The following is a 17650-nucleotide window of genomic DNA, read 5'->3' on the forward strand; positions in this document are numbered from 1 at the left end:
CCAACCCGGGGTACCCCTGCAAGTGTCCCGAGGCAACCCAGGGTGACGCAGAACACAAAAGTATAAATGTAATTCACCCATACGTAAAAAAAGAGAGTGGGTGCCAATGGATTGGGGTGTTGGGCCAGCTGCTCTCACATAAGGGAAGGTCAACTCCCAAACAAATAGCATATATAGAAAAAAGAAGATAAGGGTGGAGCGCTTAAAGAAAGAATTTGATCAGTTGGGTATTACATTATAAAGTAAACAATTGTTTATTATATAAAATTTTCAATAAAATAGATTGATAAAAAGGTGATATAATTGATGCATATACAGTACATTGATAGCATCAAATCATTAAGAAAAACTTCATTGAATTAGCTATTGAAAGACTTGGGAAAGAAAGAAGTGGTATTTTTATTTGCAGTCCCGCTTGTTCCTATAGTGCTCCCTTGGCAATGGTGTTAGTCCCCACCTTAGACATCAAAGTTTGAGGTGTACTGGATGCGATGGGTATCCATAAACCTGACTGGGTTGCAGCCTGTATTGTAATTCCAGAAGCTGGAGTATTAGGCTCTCCCAAGTTGGAGTCCCAAGATTGAGCAGGTGGTGGTGTCCCTAAGAATTGTGTTCCAGATAAACCATAAAATGGGGAGTTTGATGTTTGAAGAAGGGAACTGGTCCAAAGCGGATTAAATATAGTAGGTCCCGAGGGGCGTGGCTACGGCGGCAGGCGGGTAAGACTTGCTGAGCCGGAGCTCCCCGGTCAGCAATCCTGATTCCCATCCTGTGCCCGGGTGACGCTGAGTTCCCCCATACCCCGCCGCCTCTATACCTCCGCTATACCTGCCGCAGCCGTCCTGACTGTCTCCGGCGGCGCCGACTGCCCGTCTGTCCTGCCGGACTGAGGTGAGAACTGCGGCCTGGCTCCCGTGCCGCCTCGCGGACCTCCGCCTGTGCGCGCCCCCACTGCCGATTCCCTGCACAGAGGTGCATGCTGCCAGTCACCCGCCCAGCGCTGTTTAGCTGGTCGGCGGGGGTCCTCTGACGGTCGCTGGCTGGAGCTGTAGCGGGCAGCGTTCAGGAGACAGCCCAGTGTCCCGGCGGCCATCTTTAAAACGGCAGGCCCCTTAATTACATGAGAGGCAGTCATCAGTGGGTGCAGACGGCTCACCTATTCTGCCTGATCTGCTATATGTCCACAGGACAGTGACTGCTGCAGGGAGCCTCTGTTACACACGACCTTATAACTTCTATTCATACCCTGCACAGTCTGCTGTCCTGATTGCATCCCGGCTGGGGAGTGGGTGAAGCCGACCCACACTGCCTAAGCATGGTGAAACAGAATCATCACAACACCTCTGCAGCAAAGCTGGCTAAATATGCAAGGGGACAGGAGGCGCAAGGCCCATCAACATCACAGGTGGATGCTGTGCCAAACCCTGAGGGCCCGGCTAACCTTGACGCCCCCCCTGACGATGCCTCTCCTGCGCCCCCATCCCTTCAACAAATCCTGGATGCTATCACTGGCACCGAGAAACGTTTATCAGATAAAATTGAGAAGGTGCAGTGTGACCTGTCCCTGCTCAGGCAGGACGTGCAGCGCATCAGGGAACGTGTAGGAGAGGTGGAAACGCGGGTCTCTATGATGGAAGATACAGTTGATCCTCTGTAGACCACAGTTGCTACCCTGACGCAACAGGTCGCAGGTATACAGAATAAGCTTATGGACATGGAGGGGCGTTTGAGGAGAAATAACGTCCGATTTGTCGGCCTGCCGGAGAGGGAGGAGGGCCAGACACCAGAATCATTCCTGGAGGCCTGGCTTATCGAGATGTATGGTAGGGAATCCTTAACCCCCCAATTTGCGGTTGAGAGAGCCCATAGGATTCCCACCCGCCCGCTTCCTCCAGGGGCCCCTCCCAGAACATTTATTGCCAAATTCCTGCACTACAAAGATCGCGACTCGGTTCTGAGGCTGAACCGCACCAAAGGCCCCATGATCAGGAATGGTGTCACCATCTCTACGTTCCCTGACTTCGCCATAGAGGTGCAGAAGGAGAGGGCCTCATTCGTTCCCGTGAAGCGCAGGCTGCGCGACTTGAATCTTCCCTACTCCATGCTCTTTCCGGCCCGGCTGCGGGTGGTGGCGGAGGGCGAGACGAAGTTCTTCAGCAGCCCCCGAGAAGTGGCAGCCTGGCTCGACCGGTTTGCACCTGGCGCTCGACAGCTGGCTCCAGCCTGACCCCCAAAGGTAGCCGGGTGCTAGACATGGTCTGTGTCTCTCTGGACAAGTTGCGGCATCCTTGAACATTCTCCGGGACATGCCTAGATGTCTGCTTGAATCAGCGACGTCTGGCCAGCGTAATTATAACCATAGCTGTGATGTTACTGTTATACTCTTTTGCTTAGCTTTATGGGGGGGATTTTATTATTATATACTGTACCTCCTTAAATATGTGCTACCCTAGGTGAGCCACAGGCCCAGTACATGGCTGGGGGGCCCTGCTGCTTGCATTGGTAGTTATTAACTGATTGCCTTCACGACTAGTTAGGGTTTTTTTTTTTCTCTTTTTCTTGACCTTTCTGGTCTCGTAGTTACGAGGTTAGGGATATAAGTATGCCACAGTTCGGGGAGGTATACAGGGAGGGGGTGTATTATGTTTGGATTGTTTTTTCTATGTTTTCCTCTTTCTTCTTTCTTCTTCTATTCACCTGTCATGCAATGTGTATTTGGCCACTACGCCCGGATAAGGAGGGTGGGGCGTTTGCTGATGTGATAACTGTGGCATATGCAGTCCCCCGAGATGGCTACGGGATTTGTAACTGTATTCAAATTCTCACACTCTATAACCCAACATGACGCAGCTTAATATTTTAACCTGAAACGTCCGGGGACTAAACGATAGAGTTAAACGCTCCCTAGTTCTTAAAATGGTCCGGCAATATGGCTCAGACATTACCTGCCTGGTTGAGACCCACCTGGAGGGAAATAGATTGCTGTCTCTACGTAGGCCCTGGGTGGGATGGACATACCATGCCTCTCACACTACTCACTCTAGGGGTGTCTCGGTACTAATTAATAAATCGGTACAATTTGTATTGCTCAGTGTTAAGACGGACCCACTGGGTAGATACGTCTTCCTGCACTGCAGGTTGTACTCGCAACCCTTCTTTATATTGGCGGTGTATGTTCCTCCCCCCTTCAATTATGATGTTTTAAAGCACGCGGCTACCTATGTGGCCCAATCCCCTGATACACCAGTTATATGCCTCGGGGACTTTAATAAACTAATGAACCTTGGTTTAGACAGGTGGTGGCCCCCTGGTTCCATCCCTCTAGATGATCGCCCCTCGAGTTTTGCGAATTATGTGGAGTCACTTGGTCTGCGAGATGCTTGGCGACAGAAAAATCCATCTGTCCCCCAATTCTCCTGCTTCTCTAAGACTCACCACTCCTTCTCACGTATAGACCTGGCCCTGGTTTCTCCCTCGATATTACCTAGGCTCCGGACTGTGTTATAAGTCGCCGGGCATCTCGGACCATTCTCCTTTACTACTAGCGATGGAGATGGAGTGCCAGAGGGGACAGTCCTTTTGGAAACTACACCCCTCTTGGTTGCTGCAGTTTGGGGAGTCCTCGGGTCTCCAGACTCTATGGGAGGGATACTTTGGGGTTAACATTGGCACCGCCTCCGCTCCGGTGGTGTGGGATGCATTCAAGGCATACTTGAGGGGCACTCTCATATCTAAAATTGCTTCCATCAAACGTACACATAGAGCTAAGGGCATAGAGCTGGAGGAAGAGTGTCGGCGCACGGAGTTGGTGCACCTGGGGAGCGGCTCGGGGGAGTCTAGAGTGAGATGGGAGCTGGCACAGAGCGCCTGGGTTTCCCACTTAGAGGAGCACAATGCTCGCAGCCTATTATTTAAATCTCACAGATTATACATGAATGCGGATAAAACAGGCAGTCTCCTGGCCCACCTGGTGCATTCAGATCGCCCAACCAACTCAATCGCACAGATCTATGATACTGATGGAGTGTTGAGGACATCCACTGGGGAGATAGCTGAAGTGTTCCTGAATTTCTATCAGGACCTGTATTGCTCAAGACGGGGCTGCCCACAGGGGGAGCTGTTTGACTATTTAGACCGAATTGACCTACCTGTGTTATCCGAGGAGGCCAGGTCCTCTCTTGAAGCCCCTATCACGGTTGTCGAAATAGAGACTGCGATTAGGTCCTTTCCCGGGGGGAAGGCTCCGGGCGTGGACGGGGTTCCGGTGGAACTATACAGGTCGTACTTGGACTTGTTTGCCCCTCAGTTATTAAATTTGTTCAACGGCCTTTTTGATATTAATGCAATGCCGGAGCCCGGCAAAAACCTTAACTACCCCGACTCTTACAGACCTATCTCGTTAATCACCACCGACGCCAAGATTCTGGCGAAGGTCCTGGCTATTCGGCTGAATGGGGTGATACTGTCCATTATTCACCCGGACCAAACTGGTTTTATGCCAGGTATGTCTACCAGTACGAATTTGAGGCGGCTGTTCACACATATCCAGGCTACTCACACGGAGGAGACGCACTCTGCCGTTGTGTCGTCCGACGCCAATAAGGCCTTCGACTCCGTCGAGTGGCCTTATCTATGGCTGGTAATGCGACGCATGGGCTTCGGCCCACAATACCTAAAATGGGTACAGTTGTTATACCTCCGTCCGATGGCCAGGATATCTGTCAATAATCATATCTCCCCCCTTTTGCCCTGGGGAGGGGCACTAGACAGGGATGTCCTCTCTCCCCTGGTCTCTTTGCAGTGGCTATTGAACCACTCGCCTGTATTCTCAGAAACCATCAGGATATAGTTGGATTCCAGCTGGGACAGAGGACAGATAAAGTGGCACTCTATGCTGATGATTTACTCCTTTTCCTAAAAGAGTATAGGCTGTCTGTGCCAATTGCGTTACAGCTGATGGAGGAATTTGGCGGATTCTCCGGTCTTACTGTGAATTGGTCCAAATCATCCATAATGCCCTTGCGTGGTCCCCCGCCCTTGGATACGGGCGCCCCTCTCCCGCTTAGTTGGGTGTCACAATTTAAATATCTGGGGATAACAATTACTAATGACCGCCGGGACTTTATTCCCAAGAATTTACAGCCACTCCTATCCACTATTAAAGATAAAACATTGGTGTGGACTAAATTACCCCTAAATGTTATAGGTAGGGTCAACCTAATTAAAATGATCCTATAGCCCAAGATATTATATGTCCTACTACAATCTCCAGTGTATGTGCCGGCCGCTTTCTTTAGACACTTAAACAGCTTGCTATCTACATTGATATGGGCGAATAAGCGTCCTAGAATTAGCATTAACACCCTCACCAGACCAAGGACTGATGGGGGTCTGGCTCTGCCCCAGTTCAGGTTGTACTACTATGCCAGCCAATTCTCACATCTCAGGCATTGGTTACAGGACAGTGACCAGACTTCACTTCCGGTTACATTTCTGCATCAAACTTGCCCCACTGTCTCACCCTCACAACTGCTCTTGGGCGGTAGGATCCCTGGGGGTGCTCCCCCATTGGTGGTTCAGGCCATTAGGGTTTGGCAGGAGGTCCAGTCCCTGACGGGGTACACTGCTATAGATCCCGAGGCCCCCCTCTGGCATTCCATCAAACTGTCTGAACTCGCCTGCTTGTCGGGCAGGAGACTGTGGTCGTCTGGAGGGGTGGTGACGATTGGACAGCTATATGAGGCCAACATACTAAAATCTTTTCAGCAGCTAAAGGAGGAGTACGGGTTGTCTCAGGTATATTTCTTTAGATATCTACAGCTTCGTCATGCACTAAATACTCAGTTCAACAACAGTCCCCCCGTACTGTTATCCTCTCCAGCAAAAATATTCCTGGCTAATCTGGGGCAGATTAAAACTGTATCTTTAGCCTACTCGTTTATGCTATCTTTTCTACACAAGGGTTCACTACCCTCCCTAAAAGCCAAGTGGGAGGCAGATGTAAGTGGTTTTGAGGAGGAAGAATGGGAGGAGGCACTGGCACTACCACGACACGCCACAGTCTCCGCCAGAGTCCAGCAAGTCCAGCTATTTATTCTACATAGAACATACTTGACTCCGTGCGCTCTGGTTAGATTCGGTGGTCGAGCCTCCCCGGACTGCCCAAAATGTCATTTCTCACAGGGGACCCTATGGCACTTGCTTTGGGACTGCCCCCTGGTTAACTCTTATTGGGTTGCTGTCAAAACAACGATTATATCCACTGGGATCTCCGAGCAGGCTCTGACGCCTAAAATGTGTATGCTGGGAAGCAAAGAAAATACCCCTCTGACTAATATAGAGGGTCAATATGTGATTAACTTATGCTCCCTAGCCAAGGTCGTAATAGCCAGACATTGGATGGCTGGTCAGGGGCCTACACTGGTGGAGTGGAAGGCTCTAGTTAACGTCACCGTGCAACACGAAAGATATGTATATATGTCTTGCGGCACACTGCCTAAATTCGAAAAAATTTGGAATAGGTGGTTGGAGTCCCCGCATTCCTCACACTCTTGAAACTATAGAACCGAGTGTTGATAACCACGGCATATCAATAAGCACTGTGTGAATACGTGAATGCAATACCTTACATGGGATGGAATTCCTACTGTACACATTCAATGCATGACAGATGTTCTTTTTCTCTTTCTTTTCACTTCCCTCTCTTCTCCTTTCCCTTTTATTATGTACTTTAATATATAATTAGAAAATGGAATTATTGATATCCAGTCAGAACAGAGCAGGGACTCCATATCCTTTCATAAACAATTGTTTTTATTGTACTCCAAATGAATATACATCGTGACAGCATTATATGTTAACACAATGTAAAGCCCAGTATGTTAGGCTGGCTAATTTTTTATTTTTTTTGACATTCATGTATGTATATATTCAGAATTGATGCTCTGTCCTGTATTTATAATTTGTTGAATAAAAATACTTCATTTAAAAAAATATAGTAGGTCCCACAGTCTGACAACAGGAGTGTCTCCTGACAACTTTCTCAAAGGTGTGACACTCTGAGCAAAGTAAAGGTTTATTTACCATGCAACATGAAGTGCATCATACATCGTTAACACAATTACCCAATTAATCTTACATTATTAAAAAGATAGCATATACTTCTATTGGAAAATAATCTTTATAGGAGGCAGACCTAAATTCTATATTTATTATATAAAAAACGATAAAAATTGTACTTAGAACAATGAATAAGACCAAAAAAATCGTCTCCCTTTCCGGTCGTTGGAACGCACACCGCGTCCAAATTCCGGTTTGTGGAATTGATGAGGTAACCAATGAATTGCGTGAGTGACATCTTCTTTTAATAATCAATATAACATAGTGTTTGGACTTAAGTAGAAAGGAGCGATAGGGTTCAAGGAGAAGGAGGTGCGCATATACATCGTCACATCTATATATAAAACTTCTGTAAATTGTGCAATCTACAGACTCAGTCAAGACATTAATGCTGAAAAAGGTTGCATTAATTTTTTTTAATCACGGCCGCAATTACAAAAATCTATTTTTCAGGTATTAAAATGGACAGATTCACAGTCCACAGACTTGAATATTATTGAAACTCTAGGTCCTATCGACATAAGAAATAGCACTGTTGTCAAAATGTCACCATAGGTATTAGGGTAATTGTTAGGGCTATGCAATGACATTACAGTCATGTTGTTACTACATCAGCATGGTCAATGTTGCCATAATGACTACATCCATATTTTCATGTCGACATTATGAATGGACACATATAATAATATACAGAATCATGCTTCAAAGCGGTAACATGTATGGGGGAAGAAGCTGCACCATTGTTTTGTTTAGCTGACTGTGGTGTGTGATAGCATGCACTGGTCTCTAGCCCCCACACTGACGTGTTCATGTAGCAATACAGACCAATTTACTACAACAGGAAGCAGGCTATTCATACTGTAAAGATGCCCTTAATGCATGTATATGCTTGACGGATGGATTATGTTGACAAAGTTTGCTGCATCAGCATTTTCTGTGGCAAAGACTATGTAGATTTCAGTCTGAAAAGTAGTACTATGGAAAATGCCATATAAATTAGTCACTGTATTTCACTCAACTGTGCAAAATGGTTTTACTTAAATTTTAGCTAGTATGCCACTTACATAGCATATCGTTTATGTATTTATTACTATTCTCCATTTTGTTTGTTTGTATGACCCTTTATGAATTTTATATTACATTGTTATGTCTGTTTTACTGTAATTACAATTCTACATTAAGGGGATAGCCTATTAGCAGCAGTAATCTACCATTTCCAATAGCTTTGCCGCCAGCAATCTTATTAGCCCCTATGCAGTAGGCTTATGCCCAGATCCTGGCATTTATTGGGGATTGCATAATCCCTGATAATACATGGTTCCAGGAATTTATCACGTGATCCTGTGTGATATCGCACAGAAACTGAAATATTTTGCCTGATACTATAGTAGCCCCCTTTTTTATTTTTGTGGGGGAATATATGTGAAGTACGTATATGTACTTCGTTCTGACCAGATCTTCTTTTTCCCTGCAGCTGCGGTTCTGTGGAGTGCCTTGTTCTGCTATTAAAGAGAGGAGCCAATCCAAACTATCAGGATATTTCAGGATGCACACCTCTACACTTAGCAGCTCGAAATGGGTATGTGTAAAAACATTTATAATATTAAAAACAAACAAATATATAGAAATAATACATTAAGGGGGGTTTTCAATCCCCTGTCGGAAATTCAGATGGGGGAAATAGTGGAGGGAGCCTATTCAATGCTGTCTTTCCCAACCGCATTGAAGAGGCATCTTGGCAGAACGGACCGGACTCTAAAAGCAGTCAAGCCCGTTTTGACAAGAATGGCCGTGGATTGTCGAGATCACGGCCATATCTCGATGATCCACGTCCGTTTCCATGGACACCCCCCCTTTTGTCATTTGGCAGATTGGACATTGAATCCTGCCTTCCGAATAACAGTCGAGTGGGCCAAGTCATGACCCGGGATTGAATAACCCCTAAATGTTAAGCATTTGGGCCCAGGTAGCGGTAATACAAATTGTAGGACTCTTAGATGTTTTGTTAAACAATTTCTTTTGTTTTAAATTGTTTTATAGAGCACCAGTACACGTATATAAAAAATAACCTTGTGTGTACAATAAAGCAATGTGCAATGGAAAAAATATTTTCAAAAACTTTGCACCACTTTGAGGTGTTGTTTTACTAGGAACATAAGGTCTAATCCTGAGATAAGGAGAAACGATGATCAGCATTGTATTGGTTAATGTTGCTCAGCTTTAAGAATATAATTGGTACTTGTGTATTATCTGGGCGCCCGATTTTTTTTCATCGGGTCGGAAAAATCGCATCGCATGCAACCAAATCGCATGCGATGCGATGGACCCGATTTTTCCATAGGAATCACTGTTAAATGGTCCCAAATGGCCCCCAGGCCCCCCCATTGTTTGTGTGCACCCTCATTGTTAACGCCACCCCACCATCAATGCCAACCCGAAGCGTGGCGAGCGCAGCGAGCCCGCAAGGGGCGGCGGTACATGTCCTCCGACCTTTTCATACCCCCACTATCCACGTCGGCGTGGAGTTGATTATATATAGTGTGGCGAGCGGACGCGCATTACTTCACTTGTATTACGCGTCCCCTCGCGGGGCTCGCCACGATTCGGGCTCGGTGGCTCGCTGCGCTCGCTACACTATATAAAATCAACTCCACACCGACATGGAAAGTGGGGGTATGAAAAGGTCGGAGGACGCGTACCGCCGCCCCTCACAGGGTCGCTGCGCTCGCCACGCTTCGGGATGGCGTTGATGGTGGGGTGACGTTAACAATAAGGGGGCATACAAACAATGGGGGGGCCTGGGGGGCATTTCTCATTGACCCTAATGGTCTCAGGGATCATTTGGGACCATTTAACATTGGTTCCTATGGGAAAATCGCGTTGCATCGCATCGCGTTGCATCGCATGCGATTTTGGCTTAAATCCGCATGCGATATTGGCTAAAATCGCATCGCATCTGATTGTATGCCTTAAGCTAAGGCATACAATCAAAAAATCGGGCGCCCAGATATTACACAAGTACCATATAATTCATAATAGAAGTAATTTTCTACCCATAAAGCGTGCTAAAACGTGCTGTTGGTGCCTGTGGAAAATTTAGCTGAGCTGTTAACAGTGCTGGTATTGCTTTCTATTTTTAAGCCTAGCAAACTCTTAAAACAGCTATAAGAGACTGCAAATTGTGAGGATTTTCATTGTTTTGTTGTGAATGAGACACACACACTGGTGTGTACATTGCAGAATTTTTTAAGTATTAAAGATTTTTTTATTTTTATTATAAATCTATTAAAATTCTATACCACATCCTCCCATGAACATATCAAAGCATGAAGATATAAAGCACTAACCAATCGTCTTATAACTCTCATTTATAGACTGTGTTTGAAAACTGACAGGAGCTGATTGGTTAGTGCATTATATATTTCCATAAACTACCCCCTTAGTGGGAAATTTGGAAATTGTTAAGAATATTAATATTTCAAACCATAGTAAATGCAGTAAACAGAACAATACATTTAAGTGTAAAAGTGGAATTTATTCCAAAAAGGTAATGTCACACCCTATTTGTAAAATACTATTCTTAATTCACAGGCAGAAGAAATGCATGAGCAAGCTCTTAGAATACAATGCAGATGTCAACATTTGCAATAATGAAGGCCTGACTGCAGTAAGTTATTTATTGTATACAATTGAGTGAAATGTAGAGGTACCGTTAAAAATCTTTGTGCAAGTTAAACCCCAAATGATGTATGTTTATTTTTTTTTTTCCATAATAAATTTTTATTAGGTCATAAGAATAAGTCATACAAGAGAGTGGTACATGAAACATGGTACAAACTTACATAAAACATGAACATGTAAATCACCTGGTACATATGATCAAGTAGTACATTAAAGAGGTAGAGGAATCTATACCTGCGCAGAAACTTTGACCTGTGTTATTACTAAGTACCTAAGAGAAGGGAAAGAAGAAAGGAGGTAAGGAAGGAAAAGGGAGGAAGAGAAAAAAAAAACAAGAATAAAAAAGACACAATAGGGGGGGGGGAGACACATAGCAGTATAAATAACATTACCAAGGTTAGCTCAAGTACTGACCGTTATTCCTGTGTATGGGGGGAGGGGGGGGGGGGGGGGAAGGGAAGTCAGGGCAGTCATATCCCATAAATCAACTCTAGACAGGGTGATGCCCTGAGCTTCTCTATACTCTGCCCATTTGTACCATTTCAGATGAATCGAAGACGCTGACGAGGTGAACTTAGCATTCGTTGTCTCATAAAGGAAGTGATTATGTACTTTACTGATTACTTGGCTGATCAAAGGGATCTCTATCACCTTCCAAAGATGTCCTATTACTGCTTTGGCAGCTATGATGTATGTTTTTATGTTAATAATGTTAATTATCAATAAATTAACAAAGTGTAAACAGTTGAGAAAATGCACACCTATGTGGGGTATTCAATGTTTTCTGTTATTTCCAATTTTTTTAAATAACAGGATTTGAGTATTCAATCCCGGCTTGTTTTGCCAGGGAAACAGCTGGGATTTGTATGCGTAGATCCCGCTCTTTGAAAAGTTGAAATTGCTATTAAGGATTTTTTTTTTTTATTCTATGTCATTCAAGTGGGGCAGATGTATTAAGCCTGGTAAAGTGGAAGGTGATAACGCACCAGCCAATCAGCTGTGTTTGCAAAGTGCCCATACACGGTACAATTGTTATTTGTGATGAGATGCGTGCTCCCGTCACACATCTCATCCAATAACTCAAAAAAGTATGTGCTGCACATACTTTTTGTACTAGATCTCCTCTCATCTCATTGCATTACAAAACCTATGAGACGCGATATTGTATACAATAATTATTCAGTGTATGGGCACCTTTAGGTGTTAATTGGCTGGTGCGTTATCACCTTCCACTTTATAACTTTACCAACTTTAATATATCTGCCCCCACTAGGTCATGTTGAATGACATGGAATTGAAAAACCACTTTTTCATAAGTCAGAAGAACAGTACCATCAAACTCCTGAGGGGTCCCAGAAATAGAACATTTAGAAGGGGGAGTTGTTTTATTTCTAGTGGAAAAGGCCAGAGCCTTATCAAAATTAGTCCTGACTGGAAATTGTTTGATGGTTGGTTCTTTCTTTAATTCCTCAGACCTGCTCTGGCTCCTTCCTGACTGATATGCTTTACATGGGAATCCGTCAACTTCAGTGATACCTCACATTTTTAGCTCTGATTGGCATATTGATACAGTGAAAACCAATTAGATCACAGCCTTCCACTTTCCCCTGCATTGCTGCTGCTGCTACTAGCAGAGCCACAGCATTATGAGCAGGGAAGCAGCAGGCAATTGCCAATCCAATGACTGCTGCTATAAATTGGCTGCATAAGTAGTGTTCATTCTAGCACTCGCCATCTTTGAAAACCCATGCAGTTCCTCTTCCCTGCATGGGGTGTCGCTGTCTGGTTTAGTACTTCCAGCACAGTGTGGTCTGTATATAAGCACTGATATGCAAACAAGACCTGTGCTAGAAATACCACAGCAGACAGCGACACCCCAGGCAGGGAACAGGAACTGCATGGGTTTTCAAAGATGGCGGGTACTAGAATGAACACTATATAACAACACAGTATACCTCTATCAGCACTGCCAGAGTGTTGTGTGTGGTGTTCTGCGGGCATGCTTATAGGGTGTAAATACAAAATATTTAGGTGCTTGTTGGCTGACCTAATATATTATCCAATTTTGAAAAACTAAAAGGCAATCATCTTCTCAAGTGGTCCCACAAATTGTTTTTGATCCTCGTTATCTATTCAACCCACCCTACTGTATAGTGTTGCAATTACGCCTGTCTTCGGGCAGCTCTTTTGCATCAGGGATAGCACTGGTCTAAGTGTGCACTAATGACTACAGTTATGAAACCAATAATATAATAGGGGGACAGTTCAGCCACAGTGCTGCATACGTTTTCATCTGAGTGAGAATATGCATTGTGTTCTGTGCACTCAGTAATGACAGCCAACTTGTGTTCAACTTGGCATCTGCTTCTTTATGGATACTCTAGAGAATGTTATTATGTTGTTGAGAATGTCATTATGTTGTTTTTGGTTTTATTTTCATCATGCACTTGTTTTAGAGTGAGTTGCACTGTAGTGTAATTGTTAATGAATAGCTTTTTGTATCATGCATAGATTCACTGGCTAGCTGTAAATGGACGGACGGAACTTCTTCATGACCTTGTCCAACATGTCAGCAATGTGGATGTAGAAGATGCAATGGGGCAGACGGCACTGCATGTTGCCTGCCAAAACGGTCACAAGACTGTAAGTCTGCTTCATTCTGTTCATTTCTTGTTCATTGATTTAAGTTTGACAATATCTTATTCAGCACTTTTTTTTTATTTTTTATAAATTCTGTATTTTCAAACTTTATTCTCCAAATGACATTACAGATGTATTACCTTGGGAATAATGGTGTACAATAACCTGTAGGAACGGGAAATGTCGCAGCGAGCACTAAAGATGAAAGAATGACAAAACAAAGTGCGCATGTACTGTTAGTATAGAATATGGATGCTGATACCTCTATTAATATGAATAGAAAATTTAATGAGATAAAACAATAATGTGCTTATTACATGTGGACCAATGACTCAAATAAAGAAGTGCACTGCACAGTATTAATGACAACAAGGCCAGTGTATGTTGAATGGATGATCAGGTGAGAGTGTTACATGGAGCAGGCGTCCCTACTCCCTGTAGTGCACCCTCACCCGATTACCTTATTAAGTTCACTGGTCCCCCGTTGGCATCCCTGTGTGGCAGTCCTTCACTTCCACAGCCTAGATGGAAATGCCCAAAGCAGAGCCACAATACTGCAATGGAATGGCACTATACCATCAGGCTAAGAACATTTGTGCTGTCACCTGCAGTCAGCGCTCCCCCAGAGTACATGATTCAGGATGCACTCTGGTACATTCATTCACCCATGAACAAATATCTCTTCATTCAAATCATGTGGCCCCTGTGGTTACCATATTAACCTGTACCAGTACAGTTTGATGAGCGGACTTACCATGTATTATTTCCTCCATACTGGCACCTATACACTAATGGGCACACTCATTACATGCGGTAGATTGTCTATATTTCCAAATATTAGGTCATGGTGGATTGTAGATACCAAATGGTCAACACAAATGAAAGTTTGACTTTTTCATACTTTATCATCCATATGGATTCCGATTGGGAACGATAAAGCAAGACACCTGGTCTGAAGCTTGCTAATTTCGGGTCCACGTGATGAAATTTGACAATGGTAAAAACATGAAAAACTCATGTTGATCTTTGGCTTATGTCGAACGTGCGCATGTCAACTTATTGACGATCTACCTAGACACTGTCTACCATTTAGACTGTAACCATGGAGGACAACCTTATTATTCCCACACAATTTTATTTCATTTAAACATACTGTATGAAAAAGCATTTAAACTTACTGTATTGTGTAAAGCAACATCTAGAATCTGATTAGTTGGGGAAAAGTTGAATAATACCTAAGCAAGAGTATTTCTTGGTTGTGATTCGAAAAGAAAAAAAAACACACACACATTTGCATTTGTTTTACTTTCTCCACTAGCAAAATTCTATTTGCCCACTTTGGTAGATTGTCTGCAATGTGCAAGTTAATTAGACATTCCGAAAATTCAAAGTCTATTGAGGGGAAAAAAATGCATTATTTTTGTGTAGGTATGGGAACGCTTGTGACCAGACACAACGGACCTCTGGAGCTATATTAAGAATATATATTTTATGTGACACCAAGTGTTTTTGCTACTATACCTAAATGTATATAAAAACTTTAAATTTGAAGAGCGTCTTTCGTCATTATTGCTGGAGTGGATTATAGTGAGACTGTGATAATCTGAGTGAAATTGTTAGCGCCGAGACCTATCCTTTATAATTATTTGTGTAGGTACTGCATACATCATTACTGACATTAATGTTGGATGTGGGGAGCTCGAAAAGTGCCAAATTAGGCCCAGCACCCATCAGTCAATAGACAATTCAGGGGCCTCCTGTGGGGTCAGACACATTTCTTGGATGGATGAACAGGCACTTGGCATCTGATTCAAAATAAGCTCTCCAGCTCTAATAAATCCAGTAGTATGTTGGAGCAAGTAGCGGAGTACAGACCCGGCTCCTTTTTTGATTTAGGGTCGCAGTGCATGTCTGCCCACACACCGCTTTGCTCACCAATTACAGCATTATTGATTTTTGGACTGCAGGTGGGGGGGTTAAAGATGCTTCATACAAATAATCATCTGCATTGTTTATGGTGAAACAAGCGTACCTAGTACATATTGTATATCGTAATAGAGTTCAAGCACTTATAAGATTATTATGAGAAAGTGGGTAGAAGGGGCCCAGCTATTTAGAGCTTAGAGTCCGAGGAATACCAACATTTAATTGACAGATTCTCCTGCGTTTACATTACAGCTAACAAATCAGGTTATCTGAATTAAGATTTTTGTTGATGAAGCTAATTATTTTTTCAAAGCTTTTTATGATACAGTTGTGCCCTCATACACATATTTACAATATATGTAACATGCAGTGTGAATGAGCTGTGCCAAGCGCCTTTTTTTCAGCAAATTTGCATCTTAATCACAATGGGGCAGATGTATTAAGCCTGGTGAAGAGATAAACTGGAGATAAAGTGGAAGGAGATAACGCACCAGCCAATCAGATCCCAACTGTCATATTTCAAACACAGCTGATTGGCTGGTGCGTTAACTCTTCCAAGTTATCTCCACTTTATCTCCAGTTTATCTCTTCTCCAGGCTTAATACATCTGCCCCAATGTCACAACTGTCAAATGTCACATACTCCTCATTCATTTTATGAGACACCTGTATACAGCATGTGAGATGGCTGAATCTTTATATGAAACACAGAATTTGGTGTGAAAAGAAGCTAATACATTGTATCACTTTATGTGTAGATTTAGTATACAAGTGTCTCATATTAATCATGCAGTCTCATGAAGTGGTTCTTGTCAAATTGTATTACAATTAAGATGCACATCACTAAACAATGTGAAGAAGACGCTAGATGCTAGCAGACTTGCAAAGAACCTTGTCCACCTATAAGGGCTGTTTGGCACATCTGCACAGCAATAATGAATGGGGACATGTTCAGACGAGCGAGGTCCTCGTTAATGACAGCCATGCTGCGGCTGCAGCATGACTGTGCCTCCACCCGCTGTTTGCCCCGTCGCGTCTCGCATCGACAAGTGTGTATATAATTGATGCTGATAATGGTGGGTCCCCGCCACCATTATCAGCATTGGTGGGGATCGGTTAATGTGTATGGGGCTTTAGTCTTCTCGACTTATAATTATTGTTATTATTATAATACCTGGGCATCTGCTAGACAACCTCTTAAATTATCTCAAACTTCTATGAGTGTGGGATTAAAATGATACTATTTAAAGGTGGAAAGAAATTTTTATAAATTGTCATTTTTCTTTTATTAAACTTGATGTTAATCTTAGAGATATTTTAAGTATGGAGTAGAATGTATAATTTCTAGGTAAGAAATAAATATATTTATATGTAAAGCTTATTAACCGCAACAAAGTGGTCATGCCACTATGAAACTCGTTTTTCCATAATGTAGGTTTGACTATGCATGTAAATGAAATGGAAGTTAAGCTGAGCATTTAAAATATTGCAAGGTAGTATACTATGTTAATTGTAATTTTGCAGAAGCTAATTAAAGGTATAAATACATGCACCTATGTGGCCACTTGGCCTTAGTATCCAGGTGGCTGTCACATTTGGCAAAACGCATGTATAGCTAGATCTGAATTGCCCAGATTTTCAGTGCTTGGGCCAAATGTCCTCATCAATAGTACATCATTATTGTGGTCTGATAATCAGTGCATATTTGACCAGGTGCTTTTACGTTACCACAAGTAGGCTAGATGTATGTATAGATGTATGTCGGCACATCTATACATGTTATGTACAGAATTTATACTGTATTATGTGTTTTTTGCTGCAACCACACATTTGAAGGCACTGTAGTTTTATTTTATATTGATTTTTTTCCGTTTTTCTTTGTACTCCCTTGATTATCTCAAATATCTATCTTCACCTTGCTGTTTTCTTCACATTGTCAGCTTCTACATTATGTGTCCTCTTGAGTTTAAGTGTAGATGGAGGATTTCACTTTATGGCAAAACATTACCTGAGAAGACAATAGAGCTGTTACAAACATTGTCTATATTGGAGATGAAGTTCATTTGTGTTGCAGTGTGTAAAGGTGGTAGTTGAACAGATTCACCATATGGGGAAAAGTTGTCATGACAATCTTCTAATGTTTTATGTGTTTTTATATTCCAGAATTTGTTCTAGGTTTTAAGGGAGCTTTTTGTGTGCCAATGTGTTCTTTCCCCCCTCTAAATGACCATTTTAAGTATAAATTACTTCTTCAAACTGTAAAATATATTTCTAATTTTTACATA

The 17650-nt window shown here is 43.0% G+C and overlaps 1 protein-coding gene across 3 annotated transcripts in view; it reads left to right on the top strand.

Annotated features, from left to right (window-relative positions):
* Nucleotides 1–17650, top strand: part of HACE1 (HECT domain and ankyrin repeat containing E3 ubiquitin protein ligase 1) — a 123038-nt gene that overhangs the window by 19466 nt on the left and 85922 nt on the right. For all 3 annotated transcript variants that reach the window (XM_083176969.1, XM_083176967.1, XM_083176968.1), the window contains exons 4-6: nt 8594–8698; nt 10711–10786; nt 13312–13443. In XM_083176969.1, the coding sequence (XP_083033095.1) occupies nt 8594–8698; nt 10711–10786; nt 13312–13443 (313 nt within the window). The remainder of the gene's footprint in view (nt 1–8593; nt 8699–10710; nt 10787–13311; nt 13444–17650) is intronic.

Source organism: Crinia signifera, chromosome 3, assembly GCF_055691185.1.
Source record: "Crinia signifera chromosome 3, ASM5569118v1, whole genome shotgun sequence".
Classification (NCBI taxonomy): Eukaryota; Metazoa; Chordata; class Amphibia; order Anura; family Myobatrachidae; genus Crinia; species Crinia signifera.